The sequence below is a fragment of the Ambystoma mexicanum genome, chromosome 6q, assembly GCF_040938575.1.
Source record: "Ambystoma mexicanum isolate Mex_15411 chromosome 6q, UKY_AmexF1_1, whole genome shotgun sequence".
NCBI classification, from domain to species: domain Eukaryota; kingdom Metazoa; phylum Chordata; class Amphibia; order Caudata; family Ambystomatidae; genus Ambystoma; species Ambystoma mexicanum.
Window position 1 is genome coordinate 1,467,098,780 of NC_090937.1, and position 12,186 is coordinate 1,467,110,965.

Below are 12,186 nucleotides of genomic sequence, written 5' to 3' on the forward strand. Positions count from 1 at the left end.
CGGGCTTCAGGACTGAAGACCGCCTCTGGTGCCTGAGTGTCTGGGGTGGGGAGGAAGTGAGGGAGGTGCCTAAAACTCCCTGTGCTCAGTCTCCTAGGAGACCCAAATGCACACTGGCGTGATTGGCTGGTTGACTGTCTGGCAAGGACAGCCACCCTGTTGGGTGAGTGGCAGCTAGGCTGGAATGAATGGGCGAAAACGGTTTAAAAGGCGAGTCTCTTGGCTTGGAAGGCAGAGTCGACCACTGGAACGAAAGAACAGAAGACGAGCTAGAAGAGGACGGCTGCTGCAACTACTGGACCGTTGGTTTGCCCGGTGGAGCTCTGCTGCAGGTCCGAATCACCAAGTTCACCTCGACAGGGAAGCCCCTTCAAGGACGCCTTCTTCCCTTGAGTTGGGAGGACCAATCAACTCGTAAGCCACCTGGATACCATTCTCGGACCTGGTTAGGATTAACCAGGGAGAAGGACACCAGCTTATGTGCTTGAACAGCAGCAACCAGAATCGAAGATTTGCCAATTTGCCAGCTTTGTGATCCGTCCCTGTGCAGTGCAGCAGTCCCCCAACGTCCTCCCTCTTATCCCCATGACTGAGGCTCAGGAACAGCGAGATCTGCAGGAACTGCCAGGAACAGAGTCTTCAGTTGCATCTTTTTCTTCAATATAAGGTACTGTGAAAAACCGACTGAGAGAACTTACCTCTCACCGCGAAAGTTTGTGGAACATGGCAACTTGCAGGCCTAGTCAGCTTGTAACACGACATACAAACCTTTCTTCCGTGAACTACTTCTAAGAACCGTGGCAAAGACTTTTCTGTTTTAAATACCAGAACCGTTTTTACTTATTCAAGACACTAGCCCATTGACTCTGGCCTACTTATTGCACTGAATCAACTCCTCTGGTGAACTCAAACTATTTGCACTGTTTTAAAGTAACTGTAATATTCCTATAATTAACTTATGCCTTTTTGCTCCTACTTCAATGCTATTTGACTCCTACTTCAAGGGAGCTCAACTGCTTAGTAATCATATTGGTTGCCTCATTGAGTGAATGCTTTATGAATGATTGTGTAATAAAATTTAGAAGTGTTTTACCAAGAAACCTTAAGTATAAATGTCTATCTGAATACTTGTCATTCTAGACCTTTGTGTAACACCCTTACAAGCTCACATTCCCTCTTGAGATAAGCCTGGCTGCTCAGCTCGCTATGAAAAACTGTGTGGTACAGACTTCTACCAAAGGTTGGTTTTGCTTACACCTGTAGTCCTAGTTGTGTGTAGTGGTCCCAGAGGGTACTGCATACAAACTTTGCCTAACATGCAGTAAGTCCATTTTGTTGACGAGGGCATCTTGAATGGTGAAGCACCATTCTTTATCAGACCACATGCAGGATTTTAAGCGAATTAGGGTTTACAGCCCTGGTAAAACAGAGAACAATTCTTAGGAGTTTGAGCTAGCGTTGGAGATTCTAGTGTCATATGAGTTGGCTTTTGGGGAAATTACTGCTTCCTTGTAGACCTTGGCGGCCTTTGCAGCATTCAAGTAGTTATCTTGGGTTGGGTTACTTTTGTGAAGTTGCTCTAGGGCTACCTTGTTTCTGTGAAGTCTGATGAGATGGTCAGAAAGAGGGTTTGCAAGGTTTTGGAATGTTTTGTTTGAGTGGTGCATGTTGGTCCATCGTGAGGAGGAGGTTAGGTCTTCCTGGCTTTTGTTAACAGATAGGGTGGGGGAGAGTAGGGAGCAGAGAGTAGGCTTGAGCGGCTCATGCATGAGTTTGCGTGTGGTGCGAACCAGGATGGGTTTAAGAGATGGGGCCATTGTAGACTGGGGATTGAAATGCGAGAAGTAAAATTCAATGAGGAAGTGGTCAGACCAAGCTACAGGGGAAATGGTGGAGTTTTCGATGGTAGCATTGGTGGATAATTCAATCCAAGATGTAGTCACTTGGATCATTGAAACCCAGATTAAAGTCGCCTAGAATGATACATTTAGTGGCAGGCTTGATAAGAGGTCTGACCAGGAGGGGGATATCAGACTTGGGTCAGCTGATTCAGTTGGGTTGTCGATAAAGGAAAAGGCTGTTTTAAGTAGTCTGGGGATTGATGGAAAGTTTAAGGAGAAGAGTTTTATGCACTGACAATTGGGGACTATGGGTGCTTCTAATGAGGAGGGATGATTTGGCCATGAGGGCGACACCACCTCCTTAGGAGCTAATGCAGTCTGCCCTAAAGATGGAGTAATTGGGAGGGATGGCTAGCGATAGTAGGTGACCTTATGCACTGTGGAGCCAAGATTCAAAGATTGCAAGCAAGTAAAGATGAAGATCGGTGATGAGACTGTGTATTTTAATAGCGTAAGCTCCAAGGGAGCATGCGTTAATCAAAGGGCACTTGAGTGACACCTCCCGGTTGTTAGGAGGTGGTGGTGGGGGTTGCTGGGGGTGAGTTAAGCAGGAATGGTAGATGTGAGGATGGGTGGGGGCTGGTGCGGGAGGTGAGCCTAGAGTTTCTGGATGCTCCCATGATGTGGTATGTGTGGTCATGCACAGGAGGGGGAGTTAGGACGGTTCTGGAGCATAGTTTCATTTGGCGTTCGATTCCCAGGAAGGGGCAAGTATGATTAGAGGAGCCTTTTGGGTGATGGTGAGCAGTTTTGGGGGTGATGTTGCACCCACTGGTTGAGGGGGTCCGCAATGTAGAGGACAAAGGTTCTCTGTTTGTGATGTGAATAGGAGGGCAGGTTTTGATTAGGTCCCAGTGGTTCAGCAAATTTGGAAAGGAGGGGGTAAGTTTGGGTAGGCTGCTGAGATAGGAAAAGGAATATAATGTTGTTGGGTAAAGAGGGTCATGCCATGAATGGTGGGGTGTGACTGAATTTCCTGCAGTTGGCGTCAGGGAGGGCTGATGGTAGGAATGGGGTGGGGGTAGCGAGTAGTATGCTGTGTATGTGGAAACAGTTGAATTTAGCCATGTTGTGCGGTCGCAGTAACGCTGTGCGGTTACAGTAAACTTCTTGGGGTACCCTTCGGGCTGTAGAGGTGCCGCTGGTGGTTTAGTACGTAGGATAGGGGGATGGAGATGGTAGGGTGTGGTCCTGACATATAGAGGCGTCCGTCAACAGAGGTTTCACTGGAGGGGTCAGGTTACCGCAGTACTGAGATGTGTGCGTCGCACACTGGTGAGCAGAGCGCTCAGTGATAACAAGCTGTGCTGGTGGGGACACAGGGTAAAACCATGCTGCAGCTTGAAGGTTAGAGAGGGATGGTTACAGGGGTGGCAGCGGATGCCTTACCTGGTATTGCAAGAGCGAGTTAACCTGCCTCAATAGTAGTAAGCTTTTTTTCGGTGATCGTGCTGCATAAATGGGGGTCTTGTGAATGTATAACTAACTGAATAGGACAGAACGTAGGGAGATACAGGGTGGCACTGTATGCCGTTTAAGACCGGACAGACAGAAGGTGATGGCCTTAGTGCTTGGCCTTTGTGGGGGACCGGTTTTGCATGCCAGCTCCCTTGGACTGCAGTGATGTAATTGCAAGGCATTCAATCAACAGAATGCAAAGAGGGACTCGTGCTGGAGCAGATCTGAATGAAGAAAAGGACTGCGGAATGGCCGCAGCCATTTTTAAAGGTATATGAGGCTCAGTAAATTTTGAATTGTGTCCAGCAAGGCTATTGTTTTCAGCAGCTTCTGCTGTGGTGCTGGTGGCAGGAAGGGGGCACAGATGCCCATCCACGGAATCCTGATGCTGGGGCCAGACAGGAGGTTGTTGACTTGCAGTCCTTCAGTAACAAGGAGGTAGATGAGCAGTCCATCCTTGACAAGGTTGTAGACTAGCAGCCCCTTTTTGACCAGGTGTTCTTTTACTTGCCAGTTGCTTTCTCATCAGCAGGTTGACAGCTGCTTGCTTGATGAGGGGTACTGCATTTCTACACTTCTCTGACCATTCAAGAATGCCATTTTTCAAAGGGATATACATCTCAGTGAATTTGCTCTCAGAGCCTAGCATTTCCAGCAAGAAAGAGTGCTAAATCCCAATGTCACTCACATCTACAGTAATTGTTTAAAAGAGAAGAACCCTCCTGCACAAATAAAAGGTTGTATGAGGAAAATTATTCTAGTTTTATTGCTAAATGCATACTATAGGAATCAATCAATATGTCATTACGCTGAATGTTAGTGGATGGATTTGTTGGTTTTAAAAGTTACAAAATACAGATAAAAAGTCTGTGTTCATAAAAAGGCATGTGACAGGGTTGCTCTGCAACATATGAATGAAGAACAGCAGTCTTACTTTGTGGAAATTGTCAGACGTCAACTAGCAGTCATCTACAGCTCCAATGCAACACACTGTTTTTATACCCCTCATGCTAGTATTTTAAGTGAACTCAATTTTGTTTTGCAAGATAAATCACGCCCTGTTCATCGGACATTATTAATGCCTCATTCTCAGAAGGCCAAGTACCTTCCAATATCAAGCAAGCTTGGGTCTCGCCAATCCTGAAAAACACAGGCATGGCTATTGACAATCCCTTGAATTATAGGCCAATAACTAATATTCCTTTCTTGCTCAAAATCATAAATCATGCGGTTTATAATCAAATCTCTCAACACCTCGATTTATATCCCATCTTAAATCCTTGTCACTCTGGATTTCGAAAGGGCTTTGCCACAGAGACCGCTTTATTAGAATTAAAATCACGACTTCTGGAAAGAATGGATAAGGGCCCAACCTCCATGCTCATGCTCCGAGACTTGGTCGATCATGTGATCTTGGCCAACAGGATAGTGGAAGTAGCTAACTTTTCACCTGAAGCAATTCAATGGGCCAACAGGTTTCTTGGCAACCGAATCAGCTGTGTCTTCATAGCTGAGGCAACAGCAGACCCTGTGACTGTATGGTTTGGAGTGCCCCAGGGGATCTGCCTGTCCCCTTGTATCGATAACATCTTTACTGCCCCGTTTTTCAACACCTTCGAACAAGAGGGAGTGTGGTTCACCAATTACGCTGACGACACCCAGTGTGTCGTCTCGTTGGCAGGCTCCCATTCTTGTGATGAGGAGGAACTCAACAGAGTTTACTCCCTAGTTGAAGAGTGGATGATAGAAAACAACCTAGCCCTCAACAGGGATAAAACTGAATTAATGTTGATTGGCACACAATCTATGATCAAGAAGCTGGGATCATGTTACTCGGAATTTCATCTTGGCGATGTGATCTTCAAACCACAGAAGAAAGTAAAAACTTTAGGTGTAGTACTAGATCAACATCTAGATATGCAAGCTCACATGAGAAGTCTGGTCTCTTCAACAATCTATTTTATTAAATTGCTCGCTCATTTGCGCCCTTTTATCACTCAAGCAAATGCCGAGACCCTAGCTAGAGCCATTATGGGATCAAAGCTGGACTATTGGGGCAGCCTTCTCATTGGATCTAGCAAAAATACTATTAATAGACTTCAAGTGGTGCAAAACGGGGCTGTTAGAATAGTAGTCGGATTGACCCACCGCGATCATGTTTCTCATGCTATAAGGTCCTTGCACTGGCTCCCCATAGCATTCCAAATTCATTTTCGGTTATTAACAATATCCATGAAATGCAGGTTTGGATTAATGCCGAATTACCTTCAAGGCCTGATTTCAAAGAAATCGAATAGCCATCCCCTTAGATCCAGCTCTGAGAATCTCATGAACATTCCCAGAAGCAAAACTAAAAAGATGGAAAAGGGAGCCTTTTCTACTGCAGTCCCAGCAGCCTGGAATGCTCTTCCTCCAGATCTGCGGGATCAGGCATTGCTTACTAGATTCAAGAATAAACAGAAGACCTGGTTCTTTTCTTAGATCCCACTCTGATTCCTACCTTCTTCGCCATATTAGGATTCCGTTTTTTGTGTTTTATGTTGATGTTTTTGCGCCCTAACGCCCAAGGGTCCAAGGATGTGCAGTATAAATGACGTAAAGTATTGCAAATGTACAGAGACTGATATGTCGCTTGCTCTTGTGAGAGGGAGGATAGGCAAAGCAAGTAAAACAATATTTTGAAAAACAAGATTGGTTATTTCTGTAGAAACTCAATTTCAAAAGCACATTCCTGCCTGATCCTCTCTAAAACATGAGCATGTTGAACGTTTTTTTTTTTCTACATGGTTCTTCCTTACAATACATCATCATTTTGTAAAACATTTTTGTGATATAAGGTGGGCACCAGCACAAGAGGGCGCCTGATTAAGCAGTCCACCTGAGTGCAAAGGATAATATATTCTGGAGATCTGCTTTTTAACATCCAAAGTAGTTTATTTTGTAGTCGAAAGATGAGAAGTTCCCCTGGGATAAGGCAACTAACCCTTGCCATACACAAACTTAAATAATGTGAACAAGAGGGTATGGTTTGTTTTCTGGCCTGTCATGATACCATCCCCATCAAGGTCCACACACTAACACTTTGCCACCATCACTGTACATTTAAAGGAATCTATGGCGTATTTACTTCAGCTGAATAAGCCATAGGTTAGGGTAGACAAATACGCAGTCATAGTAGTCCTTACCCATTCCTGCATGTGAAAAACTCCAGCAGAACAGATCCTTGAGATCTAAGGGAAACCTGTTGAAGACCTCCCTTTTTCAGAACCAAGTGCATTATAAAATTGGATGAGTAAAAGAAGCTATGCCCTGTGTGACGCAGTTAACCCGAAAAGTGGAGAGTATATTAGAATTACATATGCATGGTACAAGTCGTGAGACAAATATGGTTTGAGTTTTCCATTTTCATCTGTCACTGTGGGACAGCGAAAGAAATTCATGCCACCCTGCATGCAGGTAAAACACAATTAGTTGTGAATAAAACAAAATAAACTGTTCAAGAATACCCATCTAGAAATTTGATGGAAAGACTCATCATGGGTAGTCTAGGAATATCTCTAAATATAAGATATTGTGGTCTAGAATTCATTAAGCTTGCTTTAAGCACTATTACTGTACAAGCACTATACTTAATTAACATGTTGCTTGAATTCTGGGTGCGCCTGAGTGAGTCAACTTGCTCAGAATGTGGGAAAACAACTGCTCACGGAACCCTACAATTTCATAGCAACCCTCATGGGTTTGGTGCATCACTTGCCAGTGGATGCAGTTTTTTCCCTCATTCGGGTCCATGTCTCTTATCAATAATGACTCCACACCTGCTCCTCTTATCCTCTCAGAGCCCCTCTCCCGACTTCCTGGTTCACCATGCTCCACTTGGCTTGTATTCTGAGTCTGCTCATTAGTTAATCCTCCGAGTGGTGATCCCATGCATGAGTTTACAGTTGTCAGCTGTACCACAGTATAGAATTGGAACAATCATCTGTCATAGGAGTCTGCTTTCTGGGATAGGGAAAAGCTTTCTTTTGTTCTACTTCGGTCACAGACCTTGATCCATCTTCCCACTCTGTTCAGATTTCGTTCAGTGAACAAGTATGCTTCTCAGTATGTGCATACACCGTTTTACACCCTTAGAAAAGTTCATTGCTAAGAAGACATTACTTGTAAATTACAAAAACAGAGAAACCTTTTGCTGGCTATGAGTCAGCTTCTTCACTAATCGTACCTACCTGAGATTCACTCATGGTCTCCGGGTTGAATCCGGGAGTGGACCGAGGCGGCTCCTTCACCCACGCCTTCCCACAAATTTTAGCGCTGCCTGTTAAGTTCAGGGGAACATGATGCTCTGGGATGACGTTTATTAGCAATGTGGAAACAACCTGAAAAGAGAAACATATTTGCATAAAATGCTTCATTGAACCTTTGAGAAAACAGGGTCATTAAAATTGGTGTTACTCCAAAAAGCAAACAAATGTACACTGCCACAATAATCCCAAAATTAAGCCAAAGGTTGGAGCCATGCGTTTGTCAGCTTAATTGCATATATATTTTCTACAGAACACGTGTTTCATGCATGAATGGCATGTCATTAGGATTGAAAAATTGCTAATACTGGGAAAAAAGTAGAGACACATGTATTTGATAAAGTGGGAATCAAATGACATGCGTTATGGACTACAGTAGGAGAGTGCAACAAAAAGACTGGGATTTTGCTCTGGCTTGTTTTATATGCATATCTAGATTAAATTGTACTACTCATCACTCCCTTGTGCTCTGCACACTCAATGGATTCTGTTATTTGTGTTATAAAGCAGAATTTCATTTTTGGGTTCTGCTTCTCGAACATTCTGTGCCCATTTGCCTTTTTGCTGGCATCAATAGTTCATTGACCTTTCGTTTGTAGCCAGCGAGCTTCAATACGGATGCCCCCGTCCTACTGCAACCCCTTTTCTGCTCTGCTGTCCTTAGTAGCCCATATGGCTACCAGGGAACAGTGATTTTTAAAGCACTCCATTTTTGTCCTAGAGTGGGTCTGTCACACTGAAAGTGTGTTGTAGAGTAGGCTGGTGGCAGCTGTGATATAGTTTTGGCTAGACCAGGGTTGTAACCACATTTACTGCATTGGGAGTCCAAACCACTTATATGATAGTCATTGGGGATATTAACGCTTTTTAAGTCTTGCTCCTAACCATTTTGTTTGGGACCGTCACTTAGTCTATGTTGACCTTGAAGCACTGCTGAAATGGCTGTTTTTCTGACATTGGCTGATTCCAATGCTACAAAGTCAACCTCAGTTGCTGTTTAAATTGGTGTAGAGTAGATCAAAGTTCTCTAGACTTCCCAATCTAATCCAGTGTGGGAATGACTGAGTTTGGCAGCATTTATGGGCAACCTGATTGGCAGGAAACCTTAGTGTGCTCACATGGGATGAGATTGGGTGTCGGGCCCCACAGTGAACGTATTATTTGCAGGTCTACATGTGCATACCTCAGATTTCCTACCTCCATACCTCGTGGAGGACCCGGTTATGGCCATACTGGCTGGGCCGTGGCTCCTATGTCCTGGCACACTGCTATTTCACTGCTGATGGTAACCTACCATCGGCTCTTCATTTGCTTCCTGTCATCCTCCTAGCTATCTGGACTTGCTGTTCCTTTGTGGGATATCTTCATGGTCCTTAGTGTTGAAAATTCTTCTGTCCAAAGTGGCTTATGGTGGTGTCTCTTTCTGGACTGGGTGGTTTTCTGCTGCTCCACCACAGCTCTGTTTCTCAGATGCCCTGTATCGCCTTTTGCCATTTTTCCCATTGTGGGACCGTTCTTGGCTGGCTTATCTATCCCTTACTGCTCCCCTAAGCTAACCTGTGAGCTTCGCTGGGTTTGTTTGTCTTCTGCCTCATGGACCGACCTGCCAATTATCCAATGTGTTGCTTCTTTGGTCATCTGAATCATTTCCCGGTCATGGTTCCCAGTCCCCTTTAATCAGAGTTCCCAAATGCAGCTAGCCAGATCTACACCTAACACCCAAACATACCAGTACACCCCCATGCCTGGGCCAAACTCTGCATATCCAGAACTACAAGTACTTGTCCTTGGTAGCTTGGAATTGCGTTCCTGTAGTGGGTTCATCTGGGTCCACAAGTAGTGGGGTTTTGAGATCACTGAAGAAGCCTATGGATCCCCCACTGATATCCTGCCTAAGGTCTTCTCCCAGGTGGCCAGGGAAAGGCAGACGCTTCCCGATCCCGACCCTGTGGGTGGTGTAATGCAGGAGGATCAACTGGGAGGAGACAGGGCCGAGGGTGGTGAGGAGATCCCGTGGGATGAGACACAGTATTTGTTCTCTGAAAGGAAGTGCCTCTCTGGGTTGCTAAAACAGGTGATGGCATATTGTCATGATAGTGTCCCTGACTCACATGTAAGATTCATGACTTGGGGTACGAGCTCTGTTAAATCTGAGCAAACCTTTTTACAGAAAGGTCCTTTAAAAATAAATACCCTCCTTACTCCCTAAGAGACAATATAAAAGGATCTAGAGAAAATGCCTTAAATCCAATGTCCTCCTCTGTAACAATCAATCCTAACAGTCCATCTTGTAACGTGCCTAAGGAAAATACATTTACCCCTAAAAATAGCTCAAAAGGTGAAAGAATTAACTTTATTGAAGGGAACTAAAAGTCCCATAATCCCAGAAGAACTGGGACGAGGAAGCGGCCTGAGGAGGCAAGCTGTAGCAGTAGTCAGGCAATTAAGCCTAACAGTCCACACCTGAAGGAACCTGGGAGACATAAAAGGCCCCCTCGGGTGCAGGCAATTGGAAGCAGTGGAAGGAGCTGTAATTGTGACTGGAAGGCGATCTGTAGCAGTAGTAGCAGCAGGAAGAAGGCACGAGTCTGGCAAATCAAACAGAAGTGGGACAGCAAGAGGGGCGCAGGCATATGATGACTGCAGATTGTACCTGCTTGTTCTGAGAAGTTCTTGATCCCCAAAACTCTGAAGTGCAGAGGCTGCGCAGAGGAAGAGGTGCAGGAGAAAGGACCCTACACATGTGAGCCTGATTGCCGTGGTTGCCGACCTGCAGAAGACCGAAGGAAGAAGTAATTATCAAGCCGTGGGTTTCAGGAGTGAACAGAGCTCCCAAACAGTGTGGCCGCACCATAGACACTTTTTCAGGAGAAGGGTGTGGGTCTCCAGCGAGCCAGAAGTCGTAGAACTGGTGGCATAAGTCGGGAAAGCGGTGCAACCCGCAGATCAAGTGTCTAAAATGCTGGTGAATGAAGCACAGCATTCTAACACATTGCGTGGGCTTTGCCGGTAACAATATCCAGCTCCCTGTCAACTTGCGTAAGACTTTTAGCGAGTAGAAGTTGTTTGTTTCTTCTAAAAATACATCGAACAATGGAAATTAAGCACTCGAGTATTACGATAAAACTCCTTACTCGCGCGAGATTCTAAAGTGACTAAAACCCATTGTTCTGCTATTCGAAGACTGTTATTGCATGAAGTAGTGGTTGCGTGCCCCTAATCAAGGAGAGGGAACGATGCCGGGGCCATTAACAAATACTTAATGTTAACAGTCGAAGAGTTACAATCTTTAAATTGTGGAAACGACATCATAAAATGGCCGTGTGTGCCCAATTGTGATTCCCAAAGGAGGGCTGAACTCTATACTTTACTTTTTTTTGTGAACTCAGTTAATACAAACATTAGGTACAATTTTAACATTAAAAGAAAAAACAACAGTCCTTACGGACAAACTTCAACCATAACTTTAAAAAATCAAGTAAAACAGTGTTATACAATCAAACAGTTTCCAACATGTCCTTAGTCTTTGCAATATTTATACCAAATTATTCGCGCTAGCATAGGAGGAAAGGGCATCTATAGAACGCTGTAGCCCGATAGGTGTACGGTCTAAAAGGACCGTATCATCGGCATACATTAGCCATGGTACTGCTTCTGTTCCAATACAAGGCGGGAAATTACCTGCCAGATCCAGATAGGAATTCCAATCTGATACATAAATGTTATAAAGCAGGGGTGCTAACACACATCCCTGCTTCAGTCCCATATTGATGTTAATTTTATGTGTTAAACATCCTTCTTGTGTCATACGTACTGGAACAGATGCATTACTGTATAAAGCCTTAATGTAGTAGAGGACATCGTGATCAAGTCCCCATCGGGAAATCTTACGCCAAACCATTGGATGGCACACTGTGTCAAATGCCTTGGAGCAATCTACAAAGCACAGATACAAATTACACTTGTGAGATATAGTATCAGCTGCCATAAATTGCAGTGCATAGTTATTATGAATTGTACTATGCGCTTTGTGGAAACCCATTTGGGATTTACTTAATCGCCCAGTATCCTCTCTGCCCATTAATTCACCTTTGCCAAGAGAAGTGTAGCAAATATCTTGGCACTAGAATCCAACATGGCTAGCAATCTGTAGTCGGAGGAATGGGATGCCTCACCGTTTTTATAGATGGGAACCAAAACGGAATCCTCCAGCGATCAGGTATGACGACTGTCATAAAAATCTGTGCAAACCAAGCCGCTAATACTCCCGGATGTAGGTGATTTGACCGAATCAATGTTTTCGAAAGAGTGAAGTGAGCACATTTGTTTTATTGCGTGAGAGACCCCCCCGCATCCCCTCCTCCTTCCCCCTACTTTTATTAATATCCCTTACCGCACCTCCACATATATTTTATGAAAAAAGATTTTCTTTCGGTAAAAAAATGTTTTACATTTGAAAACATAGGATTCGTTCACTTGTACGGTATCGAATATTCCCGCCCAAAGAGGAGGGTTAGCCTTAA

General features: G+C 44.5%; 1 protein-coding gene across 1 annotated transcript in view; it reads right to left on the minus strand.

Annotated features, from left to right (window-relative positions):
• The window catches only part of POLR1A (RNA polymerase I subunit A), a 1,786,762-nt gene that overhangs the window by 748,770 nt on the left and 1,025,806 nt on the right, over nt 1–12,186 (minus strand). Inside the window, exon 15 of the mRNA XM_069632173.1 lies at nt 7,589–7,738. Coding sequence (XP_069488274.1) covers nt 7,589–7,738 — 150 coding nt within the window. The remainder of the gene's footprint in view (nt 1–7,588; nt 7,739–12,186) is intronic.